Source organism: Vulpes vulpes, chromosome 13 (genome assembly GCF_048418805.1).
Source record: "Vulpes vulpes isolate BD-2025 chromosome 13, VulVul3, whole genome shotgun sequence".
Classification (NCBI taxonomy): domain Eukaryota; kingdom Metazoa; phylum Chordata; class Mammalia; order Carnivora; family Canidae; genus Vulpes; species Vulpes vulpes.
The window spans coordinates 2,060,697-2,080,319 of NC_132792.1; the positions used below are offsets into that span (position 1 = coordinate 2,060,697).

Below are 19,623 nucleotides of genomic sequence, written 5' to 3' on the forward strand. Positions count from 1 at the left end.
ATATAATTCATATATCATACACTTCATCCATTGGAGTCTACAATTTAGTGGTTTTTAGTGTATTCACAGAACTGTGCAGTATGGTGTTGGAACATTTCATCATCTCCACAAGGAACCCTGTATCTTGTTAGCAGTAGCAGTTGTATTTGGTCTTGCTTTTTTGGGGTTGGGGGTGCCCTTCCTCAGGGGTGGTTCTTCAGAAGTTTTGAAGTTTCTTGGCTATTCTTGACTGTAAGTTAATTTGTTATATTCCACCAAAAATCTGGTAGGAAGTCTTTTTTTTTTTTTTTTTAAAGATTTTATTTATTCATGAGAGACAGGGGGAGAGAGAGAGAGAGAGAGAGAGAGAGAGAGAGAGGCAGAGACACAGACAGAGGGAGAAGCAGGCTCCATGCAGGGAGCCTGACGTGGGACTTGGTCCCGGGTCTCCAGGATCAGGCCCTTGACCAAAGGTGGTGCTAAACCGCTGAGCCACCCGGGCTGCCCCTGGTAGGAAGTCTAATCCAGAATAACATTGAATCTATATATCAAACTGGGGAGAATTAACATCTTTCTTCTCTTTCTACTCGTGAGTATACCTGGGACGCTGTCTTTTCATCTGCACAGAGCCTGGCACATGGGAAGTCCTCATTAGATGTTGGGTATGTGAACAATGAGATTTTATACATTGCTAATTTCTCTTTCACAAAAGAGAAAACCTCAGTGAAACTGTGTGACTCACTTATGGTCACACAGAATGACAGCCAGGGAGAGAACCAACACCATAGACTTGGTGCCTGCGGTCAGTTCTCTGCCACCTATTGCTAACGAGAGAGCAGGAGCTTTTTGCAAATAATGTGTGCTGCTCGGCTGCTTTAAATTTCATTAATTCGATCTTATCTATAGATGGCTTTTCTTCGGTGCACCTAGGTATGATGTGTGCATGTATTTAATAAAGATCTGTGGTTGGGAGAACTCGTGGCTTGTATTGTACCTGGCACAGAGTGCCCATGGAGCACATGTGTGAACAGGGAAAGCCACAGTGCAGGTTGGAATTTCCATTATGACTCAAAATTCCCAACTTCTGTAACCCATGACACCTTGATGGAGCCTACCTTAGCTTTGGGTGCAAACATATTGAATAAGTTGATGAAATCTTATTGCACTGTAGAGGGAAGGCCTTGTATGCTTGTCCTCTATCTTTTCTTTCTGCGCTTGTTCTCCTGGGCCTCACGGATGCCTCGTCCGTCATTAGTGCCCAGAGCTTGCTGTGCTGCCGGGAGACAGTCCTTGCTCATGAGGCTGCCCCGGGCCCCCCTTTCCATCTCTGTGCACTGAAGGCCTGGACCAGATAAAAGTGTTCTGCAGTTGCTTTTAAAGCTGCGTCTCCCCTTGAGAAACACAAAACCTTAAATCTCCGCCTTCAGTCCCGACTCTGCTAGGGGCAGCCATCCCTCTGTTGAACACTAACGTGGGTTCTTCCTGAGGTGGTGTAGAAGACACTGTTCAGAGGATGGCTGCTGGGAACAGTGGAGTGGCCTGGCGAGGCTCGGGCCTGAACATTTCATCTGACGGGGCCTCTCTGATCCTGACCAGGAATAAACCTCTCTTGGCCTCAGGTTCTTCTTCAGTAGAGTTGAGGTGGTGTACAGAAGGGTTTAAGTGAGATAATCCATATATAAACCATTTACATCCTGGGTAGATTGGAGGTTAGATCCAGATCTGGGTCCACTCTGGTTCTCTTCAGTGTGTCCTGCTGAGGGGATGAGGGAGCGGGGCATTCGTTCACTGAACGCTTTTGAGCACTGGCTCTCCACCAGTACCTGGCCACGTGTTGGAAATAGAAAGCCAGAGACACCCCTTTTCTGCAGGAGCTATGGTATTTTAGGAAGAGCTGTGGGGGCCAAACGCAGAACTCCAGGGACAAATGGTAGCCCAGGGCCCTTTGTGGGGCTCACCCTGCCTCCTGGGTGGTTCGTGTCAGAACCTCCCAATACCCCAAAATGGGCCAACAGCCTTTTTCTCTTTGGCAGAGTCTTCAAGATGAGTGTCCCTGACTACATGCAGTGTGCTGAGGACCACCAGACTCTCCTCGTGGTAGTGCAGCCTGTGGGCATCGTCTCAGAAGAGAACTTCTTCAAGATCTACAAGAGGATCTCCTCCGTGAGCCAGATCAGTGTGCGGGACTCCCAGCGGGTGCTCTACATCCGCTACAGGCATCACTACCCTCCGGAGAACAATGAGTGGGGCGACTTCCAGACCCATCGCAAAGTTGTGGGCCTCATCACCATCACAGACTGCTTCTCGGCCAAGGACTGGCCGCAGACTTTTGAGAAGTTCCACGTGCAGAAGGAGATCTATGGCTCCACACTCTACGACTCCCGGCTTTTTGTCTTTGGGCTGCAGGGAGAGATCGCCGAGCAGCCGCGTACCGATGTGGCCTTCTACCCCAACTACGAGGACTGCCAGACGGTGGAGAAGAGGATCGAGGACTTCATCGAATCGCTCTTCATCGTGCTCGAGTCCAAGCGTTTGGACAGGGCCACAGACAAGTCCGGAGATAAGATCCCTCTTCTATGTGTCCCGTTTGAGAAAAAGGACTTCGTAGGACTGGACACAGACAGTAGGTAAGTTTACCTAGAGGCCCAGAGGCTTCGTGCTGGGGTTGCTTCCTGACAACAAGAAGGGGTAAGCAGGTGGGAGAATTTTATTGCAACAAGGGGTAGACAGGTGCAGTCCGTGGTTTTCAGACTTTTAAAAACAGGACAGCACTTGGTTAAAGGCAGTCCTTTTAGGGTTGTCATGTGTACTTACTTCCCTGTTTGAGCCGGCCCTGCTTGTGGGACCCCATGAGCTGCTGTCCAGTGCAGTAGCCACTTGTGGCTCTCAAGCACCAGAGAGCTGGCTGGTCTGAGCTGAGACACTGTACGTAAAATGCATATAAGATATTGAGACTTAGTGTGGAAAAAAGAAAGAAAATACCTTCTTAATCTTTATAGTGTCAAAGTAATACTATTTTACATATGTTAGGTTAAATACTAAAATCAGTTTCAGTTCCTTACTTTTTAAGTTGTGGCAACTAGGAAACTTTATTTACATGGCTCACATTTCATTCCTGTTGGATGGCACTGCCCTAGTGCACAGTTTGAAACTTTTATTCAGTCTCATCCCTTGGATGTGTAGGTGAGGTGCTGAGCCTGGAGCGGCAGCCGAACCAGGAACTAGCTGAGCTGGGCACCAAGTGGAGCCCCTGCCTCCCGGGCTGGCTGTGCACGGGTCAGGCCTTCTTCCTACCTGATAGTGACAGTGTCAGATTCCTGGCTTACAGTCAGCCAATCAGGGTGTCAGAGATGCTCCCAGGGGCTTCCCAAAGAGCTCCTTGTGCACACGACAGTGTTTATATCCTCTGTCACAGGAGGTGTTGGGCAGAGCAGAGGAAGGTCAGGCCTCACATTTCCTGAGATTAAGTCAGCCGCTGAACTTTGCACAGAGCCACAGCTGGCCCTCCCTGCTCCCTGCTCTGCCTCCCATATTGTAGCCATCGTGGCATCCGTGCACAGAGGAGGACGGTGATGTTGTGCCTGGAGGAGGTCCCCTGTGGTGAGGGAGAGCATGGGCTTCCTGGCCTTGGACACCGTGTTCCCCCTTCCCCTCCCGTAGGATGTGGATGAGGGCCTCACAGGTGACAACTGAGTGACCTAGTGTTGTGCTGGCAGAGTGCCCACCGCCGAGTAGGTGCTCAGCACGTTTCTTGAGTTTACCTAAGGTTCAACACTGACTTTCCATTTGTTGGTAAGTTGGAGGGGACGTCACAGAACTGAGGAAAACAGGCCGGGGCCAGCCCGGCGAGGGGGAAGCACGGAGTGGCCTCAGTCCCACTTGCCTGCACTGCTCTGCAGGGTTCGCGCTGGTTTTTGTTTCCTCAGCAGACATAGACGTGTCTGTGTGGCCAAGGAAAGGGCACATTGCATCTGTGATCCAAACCTCCTCCGTTACACCTTGGGGTTGGGGTGGCGAGGCCCAGGAACCTGGGCGGCTGCAAGGGGCCCGAGCAGTGCCTCACACTAGGCCCTCTCCAGGCCAGTCTGCAGCGGGGCGGCACCCGGTGACCCTCCCTTACCACATGGGGCCAGACCATGTGCACCTCCCCTGCACTCCCGAACCACTGCGGCCTATGGCGTGGGCAGGAACTGGCCTGTCCCTGCTGCACAGACCAGTGGGTGCGCGGCTGAAGCCTCAGAAGCCGTGGGAACCCTGCTCCAACCTCTTTGCTACATGAGGCACCAGTGACATTTTTTTGGTCATTGACTTCTTGACTTTGAGGTTGCAGACCCATCAGAGAAAGCCGGCCTGTTTTTGCCGGTTGAAATCTATGCTCACAATTTGGCAGGAGTAACAAGACTGACTTGGGACAGCGTGCCGGCCCGTGCCGGGCGATAACACGAACGAGTGTTTACTGAGAGCTGCCGTGTGCCGGGCAGGGCTCCAGCCACCGGAAACGCAGCGGTAGATCCATCTGCCCCCCGGTCGGTCCTTTCTGTCCTCGGCCTGCTGTACACACTCAGCCAGCTTTTGAGCTTGTGTGACATAGTGACGCCAGTGACTTCAGACCAAATCCGTTCTCCGGTCACCCCTGCTGGTCCGTTGTTGCTTTCACTACTCTAGCGCGCTCTCACTTTTAAAACAATGGTTCGGTGCAGGAACAGAGCCCAGCTCTGTCCCGCAGCTGTCCAGCCTGAAATGTGACCGTAATTCGCAGCTCACAAGGACATGGTCTAGATGAAGGCTGAGGTTTGGGTGGCGCACTGACCACGTCCGTAGGCCCTGTAGCAGATTGGCCACCGCAGGCCCCACACTTCCCGTAACACGAGGTGCGGGTTTATTTTGCTGGAACGTTCATGTGTGCCCCGGGCCTCTTGAAAGCCCCCGGGAGATTTTTGGACATGCAGTGTTGTAGCTGTCAAAGTTATTTTTGTTCTTGTGTGTTTCTAATTTTTGCTTGTTCCTCTTTTCTTTCCTTTTCCTTTTTTTTTTCTATCATACCGCCCTGTGAGTATGTTGTTGGGTCTGAAAAGGTAGGCTGTGAACACACCGCATTGAAAGTAGCTAGATTTCCCTGTGTGCTGCCTCCTTGCTGCCTTCACCGCTTGAAAAACCCAAAACTTACTGCTGCCTAGATCCATATATTACCCCCATCATCTTTTTATTTTCTAATTTAACAAATATTTTGCTTTTTCTTTCTTTTTAAGCACGTAACCCATTGATGTTTGATATCTGTTAAAATATTTGCTTTGGGGAACCTGTTTGGTTTCTTAGTATCTGGTGACAAACGAGCCCTTATTAATCTTTTCCGTTTGGAGGACGTGAGATGCTAATTGATTTCGGCGGCTGCACAGGGATATTTTCACGGGGTCCCTTAACCTGGAAAGTCCAAGACTGCAGCGCCTTGCTTGACTCTGGCTTTGGAATGAATATAGTGGGCACGTGTTTCCTGGCTGTCGCTGTGTGATGTGCATGACGGAGCTTGCAGCCCAGCGGCCGCCCGCGCCGGGGTTCCTGGCCCAGGAGCGTGCTGGCCACAGAGGGGTGCCGGCGGAGGACGCGGCCACCAGAGGCCTTTGCTTTCCCCTGGAGCATGCTGTTTTCTAAATTTCACTAGCAGCCGTCCTTCTTGAAAGGGCAGAGGCTGCTTTACAGTCTGTCTTTTGCCCCCTTTATGAGGGTGACTTTTCTAGGTCTTAGGGAAACATGGCCTTCTGGAGAGCTAGTTCATTTGGAGCTTGCGGACACAAGGAGCTCTATAGTCGACCATAGTTTTCTTTCTGCTTTAGCCAGTAAGCACGCAGAGCCGGATGTGTGGTTCACCTTAGCGGTGGCGTGGGCACTTACCTGTGCCAGCCTTTCCTTTTACCCCGTGTGGGTGAGAGGTAGCTGCTTCTCTCTGCTGGGGCTCCTGTCTGTCACCGACGGGCATGACATTAGTTTGCAGCAGTGAAATTCCAACGCTTAACCCTAGAGGGAGAGCCTTTGGCTGACTGAGCTCCTCCACCCTGGCCCAGCTCCCGCTTGGGAGAGGATTCGGCCACCACTACCATGCCGGCCGGGAGGCCTCGTTCTTTCTTTACTGCTCTGGTCCACGTGTGAACGCTTTCTTCCTTCACTCACTGTGTCTCAAGTGAGACAGGCTGGACTTTCTCAAAGATTCCCTCACATGCTAGGGTGGGGGAACAAAGCAAAGATAAGTATAGCAAGTAGAGGAAATTGGAACTTCCAGCCTGCAGAAATGCAGGGCAGGGAGGGTGTGATGGCCGGGCTGGGGCCTTTCCTGTTCTCCTGAGACCTCGGGGCCCTGTGTGTGAATAGGGTCACCTGCCTGGCTTCCTCTCTGCTCACCTGCTCACTGCTGGCAGGTGTGTCTCTTACCCGGGAGCTCTTCTAGATCTCAGACCCTTCAAAGTTCATACTCTAGGAAAACCACAAGCCCCTTTTCTTGGCTGCCCTTTTGGGGCCTCCCGTGAGACTCAGGTTCCCTCCCTCAATGGCTGGTGCCAGGAGAGACCTCCCTCTCTTCAGGGGGCTGTGACTCAGCACATGCTCATTGGGAGCCAGCTGTGTCCTGCACTAGGTCCTGTGGAACGAAGTTGAGGTTCACTTAGGGACAGGAATGTCCAGGCTTGTCCCTGACTGTGGTGTGGGTGGGCAGTGAGGAAAAGAGAAAATCAAGTAAGAAACTCAGGGTTTTGACTTGAACAACCGAATGTGTGGCTGGGGCTGTCTGGTGGGGAAGGCTGGGAGCTTCCTGCTGGGGGTTGCATTTAGAGTAAACATTGGATGTGTTTTTTAGACACCTTTTCAATGCTCAGGTGACAGTTTCAAAGAGGCAGATGGGTTAACAAGCCTGGAGCGCAGGGAAGGGTGGACTGGAGAGATAGGTTGGGAGGTTTGGTATGTGGCTCGTATTTAGAATCAGGTATGCAGGGGAGCTCACTTAGGGGGATGTAGACTGGGGCTGGAGGAGGGGCTGGAGCTGTGGCTGGTGGGCTGGGGGAAAGCCCACTGGTGGAGGTTTTGTACGTCATTCTAAGGAGCTTGGGATTTTAGGAGCTGCCGTGTTTATCTTAAAAGTGCTGGTGGGCAGGGCAGCTACTAAAGGAATCTGAAGGGAATGGTGTGCTGGATCTGCATCCTGGGAAGACTGTCCCTGCCCGGAGGGTGGAGGTGAGCCTCCTCAGGAGCCAGGGTCGCCTGGGGTGGGGTATAGAGCCCCGCTGGTCCTTGCAGGAGGGCTCAGAGGCCTGAGGATGGGAGTCCCAGCTTTCTGGTCTGTCTTGCTCATGGAGCAGAAGGCACATCGGGTAGGAATCTTCTGGGAGAGGTGCTGGGAGATTGGGAGCAGCAGCTGACAAGTGGAAGGATTGTTGGATGGTTCTGGAATAGTCTTCCTCCAGAAAACTTTAGAAAATCCTCTTGAGTGCGTTGGTAGTTACTTTGGAGGAAGCAGTTCTTTTTTGATCCTTCCAAGTGTAAGGTGCTACACTGATGGATACAGAGATGGATAAGATGGTGTGTCATGGGGCTCCTACCATTAGAGGGAATAATGCCAGATTCAGGGGGCAAGGGCCTGGGGAATGGTAAGGTACCTGCTGGTGTCACGCAGCACGGTGGCAGTATGTGTAGACCTGGCCACATGCTGCTGCAGGAGGGAGGTGTGCTTGTGGATGCTGAATGGGGAGCATGCCAGGAGAGTGAGCTGGGCACTGTCCAGCTTTGGGGGAGCCCTGGCACTGCAGTTGTGCGAGCTGGCTGTAGGACTCGCGTCTCCTGTGTACAGAGTTGTGCGATTCCTCAAGTTCTATTCATTCTCTCCTATTGTTGTGTGTCAGAGGAAGGTACAGAGTCCCACAGGGTACATTACGTTACTACCAGAGTGAGATATATTCACAGTGGTTAAGTGGAACTTTTTCCCCTGTCAAGTCCAGTGGCTTGTGACATGCACGTGAGCATCCTTGGATTTGGGACTTGGGCTGTGTTTGGCTTTTTGTTTCTCTCTTCTCTCTTCTCATCTCTTTCTCCTCTTCCCAAATGCTCTCAGAGAGGTCATGGTCTTAATGGGGGGGGGTGGCTGGACAAAACCCAGACAGTAACAGTGCAGTTGGGTTTGGGGAGCAGCTCCGCCGAGAGCTAGGAGACATTGTGAGGGTGATTTCCAGGTGACAGATGGCTCCGCATTGAGTTCTGAAGGTAGGAGGAGAGTCAGCCAGGTGAAGTGGCCAGGAAAGCAGCTCAGGTGGCAGGAGCCACCTGGGCAGGGGTCTGGAGGCTACTGGAGCAGGGGCATGAGGAGACCGCCCTGTGCCATCCATGTCCCAGGCTTCAGGGGGGAGGCTGCTCCCACTGGGAGGACCCTGGAGAGGACCTGTCCTGCAGGGCTTTGGAGGAGCTTGGTTTTTTTAAAAAACTGACAACAGAGAGAGGCAGTGAAGGGTGTCAGTGGGGAGAGGCCTTTCGGAGAGGTGTGTCTTGGTTTTGTTCTGCGGAAAGAGGGGCTTGGGAATGGACAGGAGCAGCTTCATCCCTTTGAGACCCATCCATTTATTTGTTTATTCATCATACATGCCATTGAGTGTCCAGGGGAGAGGGATGGATGCACAAGAGTAAGCAGAATGTACTTGCCTTTTGGTGCTTACAAATGTCAGAAGCTGCTTCAGGGTAGAGAATGTTCTAGGATGGGCAGCCTGGGTGGCTCAACGGTTTTGCCCCGCCTTCAGCCCAGGTTGTGGTCCTGGAGGCCCAGGATCGAGTCCCACGTCGGGCTCCCTGCATGGAGCCTGCTTCTCCCTCTGCCTGTGTGTCTCTGGCTCTCTCTCTCAGTCTGTGTCTCTCATGAATAAATAAATAAAATCTTAAAAAAAAAAAAGAGAGAGAATGTTCTAGGAACTCAGCAGGGACATCTGACCCAAAGTGCAGAGGCAGGAGGCAGGGAAGCTTTCTTGAGAAGCTGACAGTGGAAATGAGCCCCGAGGAGAGCGTGGAGGAGAGAGTGAAGGAGAGTGTGAAGCAGCGAGGCAGGAGGGCAGGGTGAGGGGTGGGGGAGCCTGGGGTTGGAGGCAGGTAGTGTGAGGCTGTAGAGTGGAGGCAGTGGGAGGGGGGCTAGAACTGTGCTGGGGAGCTTTGGGGGGGTTTGAAGTGGGGGAGTGACCTAAGCAGATTTATGGTCTGGGAAGCCCTGGGGGTGTGTGTGTGAGGTAGCAGGGATGTGGCCGGGCAGGGGGTATGGAGTGGAGGTACCTAGCGGGAGAGGGCTGAAGGCGTCGGGTGGGGATGGCAGGGCAGGATAGGTGTGGTGTCTTCCTACAGGGAGGGCTTGTTGGGGGGCCATCCTCACACTGCCTCGGGCGTTTCCTCTTCTCTGTTTCCCCGTTTTATGTGATGATCTTAGTTCACCCAGTACTGGGAACAGAAGCACTGAATTCCAGGGCAGCGAGAGTGTTTATAGAGCTCATTAGAGTCAGATCTGGAAAGATTGGACTTTGTATTGAGGTCTGTCAGTAACATTCATTCAGCTAGAAACTTGATGTCTTTTGGATTTCCATTGGGGTTTTTCTTTTTTTTTTTTTTAAGATTTTATTTATTTAATAAATAAATAAATCTCTCAGAGAGAGAGAGAGAGAGAGAGAGAGAGAGAGAGGCAGAGGGAGAGGCAGGCTCCATGCAGGGAGCCCGATGTGGGACTCAGTCCCAGGTCTCCAGGATCACGCCCTGGGCCAAAGACGGCGCTAAACCGCTGAGCCACCGGGGCTGCCCAGGGGTTTTTATTCTTGATGTGATTGCTTTCTCAGTGAGAGAAAATTTAATACAGCGGCTTCTTTTCTTGAAAAAACAAAAACAAAAACAAAAACTTATCTTTTAAGAAATTTAATATTCAAAAGAATAGGAATATTTAAAAATGATAAAGGAGGATTGTGATGCAGTATCTTTGGTTTCTGAGTTGATCGAGAGAAGCCTTGGCATTATTTAATCGCATACCCTCGCCAACATTTAGGGAGCTGCTGGTGATGGCCCAGGCCCCAGTCCTCAAGACATGATTGGAGCTGGCTCTGAAGGAGTGAAGATAAAGGTCTTGTATGCAGAAGCCAAGCGGCTGGCTTATGATATGCAGCATAGCTCTCTTTATAAAATAATAATAGGTTTGAAGTTAAGAAAGTGGAAGATAATTGATTTTCTAAAAAGCTGGAACATAAACTTTCTTGTGCCGATGTTACAATTGGAAAATTTGCGAAGGAGAATCCTACTCCAACATTGTCGAAGTGAAATGCATGGTGGAAGTCACATGGACCTATTATCTCTAGAAAATAACTTGGCAGGTGTTTGTGAAGTCGGGACCATTCCAGCTCCTTCACTGGCGATGATAGTTGCTGCCTTTCAGTCACAGAGCCTAAAATTGCCTTCGTAGCACTTTTTTTGTAGTGAGAGAGTTGACTAGTGCTTAGCTAGTTTGCTTTGGGGGTAGAAGCTGTGCATTAGCAATGACACATTTCCATGCGTTGTATTTTTTAGACATTACAAGAAGCGGTGCCAAGGGCGCATGCGCAAGCATGTGGGGGATTTGTGCCTCCAGGCCGGGATGCTGCAGGACTCCTTGGTACATTACCACATGTCCGTGGAACTTCTCCGCTCGGTGAATGACTTTTTGTGGCTTGGAGGTAAGATCATCTCATGAAGATGTCAGATATGTCATTATAGCAACTGTTACTTAAAATAAGAGAAAGCATAGAAAAATAGTTCTGAAAATGAAAGGTGAGGGAGGAGAAGCAATTGGCCATCTGGTTGCTGTGGGGGGTCCTCTGGGGTAACGCTCCCTCCTTGTCTGCTGCCGCGTCCCCACCTGGCCACACCGAGGTCCTGCTGGTGCCTGCATGCACTTTCCTTGACAATATGCTCCTTCCCTTGTTCCTCTGGGTTTTTTTTTTTTTTTTTAAAGATTTTATTTATTTAATCATGAGAGAGAGAAAAGAGAGAGAGAGGGAGAGAGGCAGAGACACAGGCAGAGGGAGAAGCAGGCTCCATGCAGAGAGCCTGACGTGGGACTCGATCCCGGGACTCCAGGATCACGCCCTGGGCTGAAGGTGGCGCTAAACCACTGAGCCACCGGGGTTGCCCTTGGGTTTGTTTTTAAGCACGTCTTGCCCTCTGCTTAGAATACCATCTCCCACCTAGTCACCTCTTGCTCTCATTCTTCAAAGCCTCGTCTGTACATTAGCCGGTGGACGGACCAACCACACATGGTATATCCATTCAGTGGCATGTTATTAAGATGCAAAAATGCGGAAGGTGACAGCACTGGGAGTGTAGTTAGGAATATTGTAATACCGTTGTGTGGTGACAGTTGGCGACTACACTTGTTGTGGTCGGCAGAGTCCCGTAGGGAACAGCCAATCAGTATGTTGTACGCATATTGTACACTGTACTTCAGTAAATGAAAGATACAGATGTGAGGGAAGCATGGGTGCCCCTCCAGCATGGGCGAGCCTTGATAACACCGTTTGAAGTCTTGAGGAGACAGACACAAAGGGCTGCCTCTCATCTGGAATGTCCCGACGAGGCAGGGTGCCAATGACCGGCTGCCGGGGGCTGGGCAGAAGGGCATGTGAGTGCTGGTAGCTATGGAGTTTCTTTCTGGGGTGATGAAAACAATCTGGAATTAGACGGTGGCGATGGTTACACACCTGTTGAGTCGGACACTCTTCAGTGGGTGAGGGTTATGGTATGTGACTCACTTTACAATTTAAAAAACTAAAAAACGAATTAAAAACCTACTTCAAAGGATGACCTTTTCTCACCCCTGCAGGCGGTGGGTGCCTGTGGTGTCTTGTACAGAGCCCTGCCTGTTATGGAGCTTGCCCTTTGTGCTGGAATTGTGTGTTTACATGTGTTTTCCCTTCAGGGACCGTCTCCTGGGGGTGAAGCGGGAGGTATGGTCGGTGTGTCCATAATCCAGCTTATTGTACATGTCCCAGAAATGCCTGTTAAATAAACGTGTGAGTAAGGAGTGAAATAGTGTTCGTTCCTCGAAAGGTTATTTGGGGGACCTGTCAGGTACTTACACATACAAGTCAGAATGAAGTAATGACGTCTGTTCTTTAACAGAAGTTTAGCAACGTGCTATAGGACACGTTAAATACAAGAAATTCTTAAAATGGACTCACATTTCAGGGACGCCTGGGTGGCTCAGCGATTGAGCGTCTGCTTTTGGCGCAGGGTGTGATCCTGGAGTCCCGGGATTGGGATCGAGTCCCACATCGGGCTCCCTGCAGGTAGCCTGGTTCTCCCTCTGCCTCTCTCTCTAGTGAATAAATAAATAAAATCTTAAAGACAAATGGACTCACATTTCAGAATTAGGTTTCTTAAAGAGGCTGAAGATTGATTGGTGGAATACATCTGTACCCCAGTGAGCTGTAACATGAGGGCCCCTGCAGCAGGCACTTACCCGGAAAGAATGATTCCCAATCGCGTGGGGGGCCCACAGAATGATTAGCTGGGTCGATAGGGTTCCTGAGGAAGGGGGTGTGCAGCTGGCCCGTGCTATGTGCTGTTTGCGCTTCCTCCTGCAGCCCCTCATGAACCTGTAGTGCACTTTCCCACGGGCGCCGTGACCCGTGGAATCGTAACAGATTGAATGCAAAGCAGACAGGAGCATCAGGCTCACTCGTATTAAGCCAGACGTTACAGACACTTGTAAAAATGTAAAACAGGGCCTCTCTTCCAGCATATAGTTTTGTTTTAGAAAATAGTGTTCATAAAAATTTAACACGTAATGGGCTTATTGTTATTTTAAAGGAAATGATACACACATTTACATCTTTTTTTTTTTTTTTTTTTAGTTTTATTTTCAAATATGGTAAATATCTGTGGATTGTAACCTACACAAACAAAAGTTCTTTGTGATCATCGGTGGTTTTTCACAGTGTTGAGGGGTGCTTAGACCAACATGTATGAGGATCGCTGCCGTAATAGGGGCGAACACTGTAGCCTAACGTGTAAGGCCTGTGGCACAGCCTGAGATTCTTTTTTTTTTTTTTTTTTTTTACAGCCTGAGATTCTTAGGCTGCAACTGCCCACCATATAACAAAACGTACTCTAGGCAAATGTGATTGCCTTGGACGAGGAGACCGGCTTACAGGTGTTTGCTCCAAGGGAATCAAATGCATATAGGGTGTGTGATGTGACAGGGTATTGTGGACCTGCTTTGCTGGTCTGATTTTTGAGTATTTTTAATCCAGGGCATTTTTTGCCACCCAGCTCTGTAGCATTAGAGCCTGGCACAGAGCCTGCCACATGGTGTGCACTAAACCCTTGGTTAAAAGGACAAGGAGGCTGGCGCATATCATGTGTGTATCCAGCTTCTCAGTGAGGCCTTGTGTTTCCTGAGAGTGTTGTGTGTTGCCAGCTTGGGCATGCTCACAGGAAAGGTCATTGGGTGGCATGTTCCTGTTTGTAGCAAAATCAGTGATCTGTAGGTTCAAATTTTTTTTTGGGGGGGGGCGGGGAGGAAATTGGCGTTTCTACATAATCGGACTGTTCAGATCATTCTTAACCAATGTAGTTTGAGCTCATGATAGGCCACTGACTTTATTGATTGTGCTTTTTCCCCTACCCAGCTGCTCTTGAAGGGTTGTGTTCGGCTTCTGTCATCTATCACTACCCTGGTGGAACTGGGGGTGAGACGGGAGCTCGAAGGTTCCAGGGCAGCTCACTGCCTGCTGAAGCAGCCAACAGACACCGACCAGGTAAGCTCTGGACTTTCCTCCCATCTGCACTCATTTATGGAGGTGATAAATTTTTACATTTCCCTCTGAGTTAAACCTGACTAATGTTTAAATAAAATATAAAATCTATTGAGTCAGAAATCTTGCATGAGACATTTTCTTCTGATTTTGTTGGATATTGATCTTATGGAATCTTACTATTAACGGATTGCAATGATTGGTTGATTTCTGGAACACTTGAATAAAGTTTCTTGGTAGACTGACCTTGAGGTTCTGTGTCTGTATCTTTTTCTAAATTTTTGTGTATTTAGGGAAGCCAGCTCCAGATGTCAACTTTAACAGCTAAGTCAGAGCCTGGGCTATTCCTTAATTTCCGGTTTGATGAAGTTCTCTTAATAAGTTGAGTTTGAGTTGCTTATGTTTGTCAGCACCAATGAAGAGTAAAAAAATCTTTTTTGGAGGAGCAGACTCACAAGTGCTTGTTGAATGAACTTGACCCTTCTGACCCTTAATGAATGAATGATGGCCTCCGTCATGAAGATAAGAACAAAGAACAAGGAGGTCAAGGCTTTACACACAATTGCTAGGTGTGTTTTGGTCGAGGAGACGTTTTGACACCTTTTCCCCCAAAGAGAAAGCCTGTGGCAGTTAATGTGTGTTGGATAGGGAAGTGGCTTGAATGTGTTGCTCCCTGAGCTATACCTGTTCCCATGACCAGCAGAGAATACAGACATACCTTTTAGGAGCTGGTTTACTGTGGCTGCGCAGCCGGAGTCCACGTGCACCATTTGTAGCACTGCTTAGGCGGATCTGTCATGGTTCTGGAAGACGTTTTATCCTTCTGCAGCACAGTGTCCTTGATGATTTCTGTGGTCCCCCAGTTATGTGAAGGGAAGGTAGAGCAAGGAAGGGATGCAGAGTCTGAGGCTGGGCGTGCCTCCTTCTCCTGTACTTGGACACTGACTGCACGCTGACTGGCGCAGGCTGTGCCACTGCTGGGCCTCCTCCTGGCTGTGGCCCTGCTGGCCCTGCTGTGGGGGCTCCACCTCCTTCCCCAACTCAGCTTTACTTCCTCCTGAGAAGACCCGCTCCCGTGCTCTCTGGGAGTGCCTTTTGTTGGAGGTGGCTGTTTCCCCTGTGATTTGAAGAGTTATAATGTGTTGAGACTGTTCTACTGATGTGATTAGTGAGACTAGACACTTCTTAGAGAAATGTTTCCTTTTTCCTCTTTGCTGAATGTAGGCAAAGAAAAGGTTTAAACTTTTTTTGAAAAACTGCTTTGTCTGCTCTAGAGAAATGTCTTTATTTAGCTTCGCAGAGTGTAAAAAGCCCAGGCTCTCCTGCCTTTGGAGACAGCCTATGGGAACGTGGTGCGGTGAAGCCCAGGCGAGGGCCAACAGAGCACGCTGGCCCCACTTTCCTGCCCTCCACGCAGAGAAGGGTCCAGGTCTGTCACCGTGCTCGGTATCATGTGTTGTTTTATCCTGGGTGGTGACTTCAGGATTGTCTGTTTGCAGCCCCTTCGTCTTACCGCAGGGGTGTATGGCATCTGCTCTCGGAGGTGAAGACCAGACAAGCTGATTCTCCCTTGAGTGCCTTTCTCAGCAGTAGAAGCGTAGATGTCATTTACTGTTAATGTGACCTGCAGTGTTTAATCTCTGGTGCCTCAGTTTCTCTATGTCTAAAACGGGGAAAATAGTGAGAGCACTTCCCTCCTAGGGTTCCTGTGAAGGTGTGTGAGATGCACACATAGAGGACTGGATAACTGTTAGCGGCCACGTCACCATAGTGTTAGTGTGGAGCGCTAGGTAGCTTTAAGACTTGGTGATCTGAATTCGCAAGTTTGGTTAGAGGACCCTTGACAGCTCAGACCCCGGCTATGTGGTTTTCCAGCACATGTCCTCTGAGAAAAGGACATTATTTTCCTTCCTAACACTGAGTTATTGTAGTTTCAAAAGAATTCTGTAGTCCCCTGCTCTTTTGCTTTCGTTCTCCTTTTGTTTTGTTTTATTTTATTTATTTATCTAATCAATTAATTAATTAATTTATTTTAAATATTTTATTTATTTATTCATGAGAGACACGGGGAGAGAGAGAGAGAGGCAGAGACACAGGCAGAGGGAGAAGCAGGCTTCACGCAGGGAGCCCGATGTGGGACTCGGTCCCGGGACTCCAGGATCACGCCCTAGGCCGAAGGCAGATGCTTAACCGCTGAGCCACCCAGGGATCCCCTCCTTTTGTTTTATTTTTTAAACTTTCTTAGTATTAAAAAATCAGAGGCCACAAATTCTTTTTTTTCCTGGAGATTTGCAATGAACCTGTAAGTCTATAATTAACGGACAAAACTTGGTTTATTAAAAAAATCGATAGGATATTCTGCAGGCAATCTGAAAAGAAATGCTTTTTGACCTGTAGATGTTTCTTCTTTGTGGTTACTTCTACTCTTTTGTCTGTTTTAGCTTATTAATTATCACCATCATTAGTATTATCACGATAGCCATGAAATTATTGAGCACCTGCATAGCCAGTGGCTGTGCTCCTTGCTCTCCTTGCGTCCTACCCCTGGGCAGGTGTGGGAGGGTGCATCAGTGTCCCTTTGTGCAGGTGAAGAATTGAGGCTGAAAGAGATGGGTCCCTGGCCCCCTCTCATGCAGCTGGTGGGGGCCGACTCAGGGCTGGGGCCCAGGCTGGTTTGACTGTGCGGCATGTGCTCTGTTGCTGCACTAACTGGCCTCCCTCTGGCTGGTTTTCTGAACATTGGTGAGTTAATCAATCCCAGACTTTAGGGATCTCAGCCTCATGTGACCTTAAAAGAAGAGATGTCAGTGAGACTATGAGCTGGAGGGCCATAGATTGAAATTATATGCTCTCACAGTTGATTTAGTCTCAGCCAACAACGTAGAAAGTTAGTATTTTAGTTTTAACTCTGTAAGCACTAAAAATGAAACATTAAAATGATGACAGTGCAAAAGAGAAGTGGGCTTTGAAAATCCAGCGGTTGCTAATGATTTAGTACTTGTTTTTCTCTGGTGATGCTTGTTGGGAGAGAAAGTTATAAAGACTGAATTGGTTTTATGTAGTCATGAGTATGGAAGAAAAGATTAAGTTAGTGAATGTTGAGAGAAAGTAACAATCTAGATTCCTTTCTTTCCAATGATGATTATGTAGGTTTTATGGGACTTGGGACTTGTCAGACTTGCTTTTTATGGCCCAAGTATATTTCCTCTCATTTGTGGAATTTGAATAATGTTGCTTAATTTATGTGATTGTGAGAATTTGCCACCTTGTCTACAGAGCACCTAAGAGGTGCTCAGGAAACATTTGCTGTCACAAATACCATAGATTATTTAGAAGTATCAGCTTTGTATACTGAACAGAGTGGTTTGTTTCTGATGCATGTTCAGTACGTTTATGCATATGATAATATGAATATGATTTAAAGTGATATGGGTACAGTGACATTCTTCAGTGCAGTATGAAGTTTTGATGAGATTGGTTTCATTCTAGTAAGATGGGGACCAGCCAAATTGCCTTGAGCTAGATAACTTGATTTTTTTGTACAGATGTATATTTTTACAATTCGGAGTTCATATCGCCATGTAATCATCCACTAAAAGTAACCTTTAAATTACTAGGAATTTGGTAATAGCCAATATATTACAAAAAACTGATGTTGAGCTGTTTTCAGGGAATAAACTTATCTCTTTTGTGAGTGAAGAAAATTTTGCTTTTTTTCTGCACTCTTAATAGGTTAAAAATGTCAAAATGTTGATTTGACATTGTTACTTTTTTTTTTTAAAGACTATTTATTCATGAGAGACACACAGAGAGAGGCAGAGACACATGCAGAGGGAGAAGCAGACTCCCTGTGGGGAAGCCCAGTGCTGGACTTGATCCCAGGACCCCAGGATCACACCCTGAGCCAAAGGCAGATGCTCAGTCACTGAGCCATCCAGGCATCCTGACATTGTCACTTTTTAAAAATAGAATAAAAGAGGGGAATTCATGCTGTTTTACTATGTAAATAAACATTTTTGTATTTCAACACAGTTGTATGATTTATACTTACTGGCCCTTTCGGAAGTATTTTGCAGGACACCTAGAGTACCTACTATTAGAAAAACACAGATGTGGCTTTTATGCATACAGGCTCGTAGAACTCTGCTAGGTTTTGGTATAGTGCAAGATGCCAGGACTCGGAGTAAGCTTTGCTACTGAGGGTGGAAGGACGATTCCCTGGGTTTCAGTCTCCCTGAGAATGAAGAGGTTGGACCAGACACCCAAGATCCCTTCTCATTAGGGTTCGTTTCCATGAGCCTATGTCTTGTTTAAGATTCCACATTAAGTGCTGAATACCATCCCTTTCCTACAGCAGAATTTTGTATGTGCTAGCTCAGCTTTTAGTAAGGTCTCCGAGCATCCTATTTTTATAAACCTTACTGATCTTTTCTTAGCATGCAGGCAATTTTTGTTGCACCTTTTCCAGCAACTTGGAAAGATTTTCTGTGGCCATAGGTGGCGCTGTTGTACCTTCGAAAAGTCTTAATTTTCCTGTTTGTGAAAGACTTAACCAGCGTTCCTTTAATTTGTTTTTTGTTTTGTTTTGTTTTGTTTAATGCTTCAGAATAGTACACTGTCCATTATGTCTTGGTGTTCCAGTTATATCTTATTTTTCTTGTCATCTCAGTGTGAAAATTTCAGGTGTGCTGCGTGAACAATGATGAAATTGGACTTTTCTTCCAATATAATAAACCAGTCAGCCATGATTTCATAAAAGAGTAGAAACAGTCTCTGGAGTGCCTTGAGTCTGAAGAACTGTGAGTTCCCCGATTGCTCATCAGTGAGGAGGTGATTTGGTTGCAGGGACCAAGCCTCATGTTTTATTTTATTTTATTTTTTTATTTTAAAGATCTTATTTATTTATTCATAGACACACACACACACACAGAGGCAGAGACACAGGCAGAGGGAGAAGCAGGCTCCATGCAGGGAGCCCAACGTGGGACTCAATCCCGGGTCTCCAGGGACTGCAGGCTGCGCCAAACCGCTGCACCACCGGGGCTGCCCAAGCCTTATGTTTTGACTTGGGTATGAGTGTGCATGCTGCCATTTAGCCGTGTGAACTTGAGTCAATACTTTCTGAGTTTTCTCCTCATCTGAAAAACAAGGGTGCTCATGTCTGCTTTGGAGAATTGTGAGGATCAGAGAGAAATTATGTAAAGTGTTTAGCACAGTGGTTATCTCATAAAAGAGCTCATGAACTTCAGCTATTATTCTGCACAGAGCCATCATTTTATAGTCTTTGGGGATTACTAAGGGTTTAAAATATGAAATGATGGTTTTATGAAGAAAGATGCAGTTAAGAAATGAGTGAGCTATTTGAGGAGGGTCAGCAGTTCCTGCACTCATGCTTTCACAGCAGCACAGAGATAGGGCCGTTATGTGGTCACCCTGACCTATCTGAAGTCACAGAACTTTTTGTCCATTAGCCTATGTTAGGGCTAAAGGGGGCCCAATCATTGCACTCCTATTTTCTCCACCAGCCAACTGGGAGATAAGATGGAAGAGGAGGCAGGTGGAGACAAATGGCCCCTTTATTACTGATAAAGCCCCATTCTCCATGAACTTTAGGGATGCAGGAAAATGGGCAAGTCATACTATATTCAAAGCTGGAGAGACTCGCTCATCCCAGGGGGCTCTGGGCTGCAGCAGGCCTTCCCAGGAGAGGACCTGCCCCTGTCTTCAGAGTGTAGGAAGCCAAGCACCCTGCACTGGGCCAGCACCCAGGGAAAGAGGAGGGTTTCCCATATGCAGCTCACCTCCCAAACGTCCTGAAGTTGGAAATCATGCCACTTGAGTGAGGAGGACAAATCGGGGC

The 19,623-nt window shown here is 48.2% G+C and overlaps 1 protein-coding gene across 7 annotated transcripts in view; it reads left to right on the plus strand.

Moving 5' to 3' along the window:
• The window catches only part of TRAPPC9 (trafficking protein particle complex subunit 9), a 541,182-nt gene that overhangs the window by 5,967 nt on the left and 515,592 nt on the right, over nucleotides 1–19,623 (plus strand). For 3 of the 7 annotated variants that reach the window (XM_072733818.1, XM_072733819.1, XM_072733821.1), the window contains exons 2-4: nucleotides 2,013–2,606; nucleotides 10,537–10,682; nucleotides 13,638–13,766. In XM_072733818.1, coding sequence (XP_072589919.1) covers nucleotides 2,013–2,606; nucleotides 10,537–10,682; nucleotides 13,638–13,766 — 869 coding nt within the window. Of the gene's footprint in view, nucleotides 1–606; nucleotides 642–2,012; nucleotides 2,607–4,865; nucleotides 5,055–10,536; nucleotides 10,683–13,637; nucleotides 13,767–19,623 lie in introns of those variants that run through there. The other 4 variants (XM_025985035.2, XM_072733822.1, XM_072733820.1 and 1 more) reach the window with 3 other exon arrangements.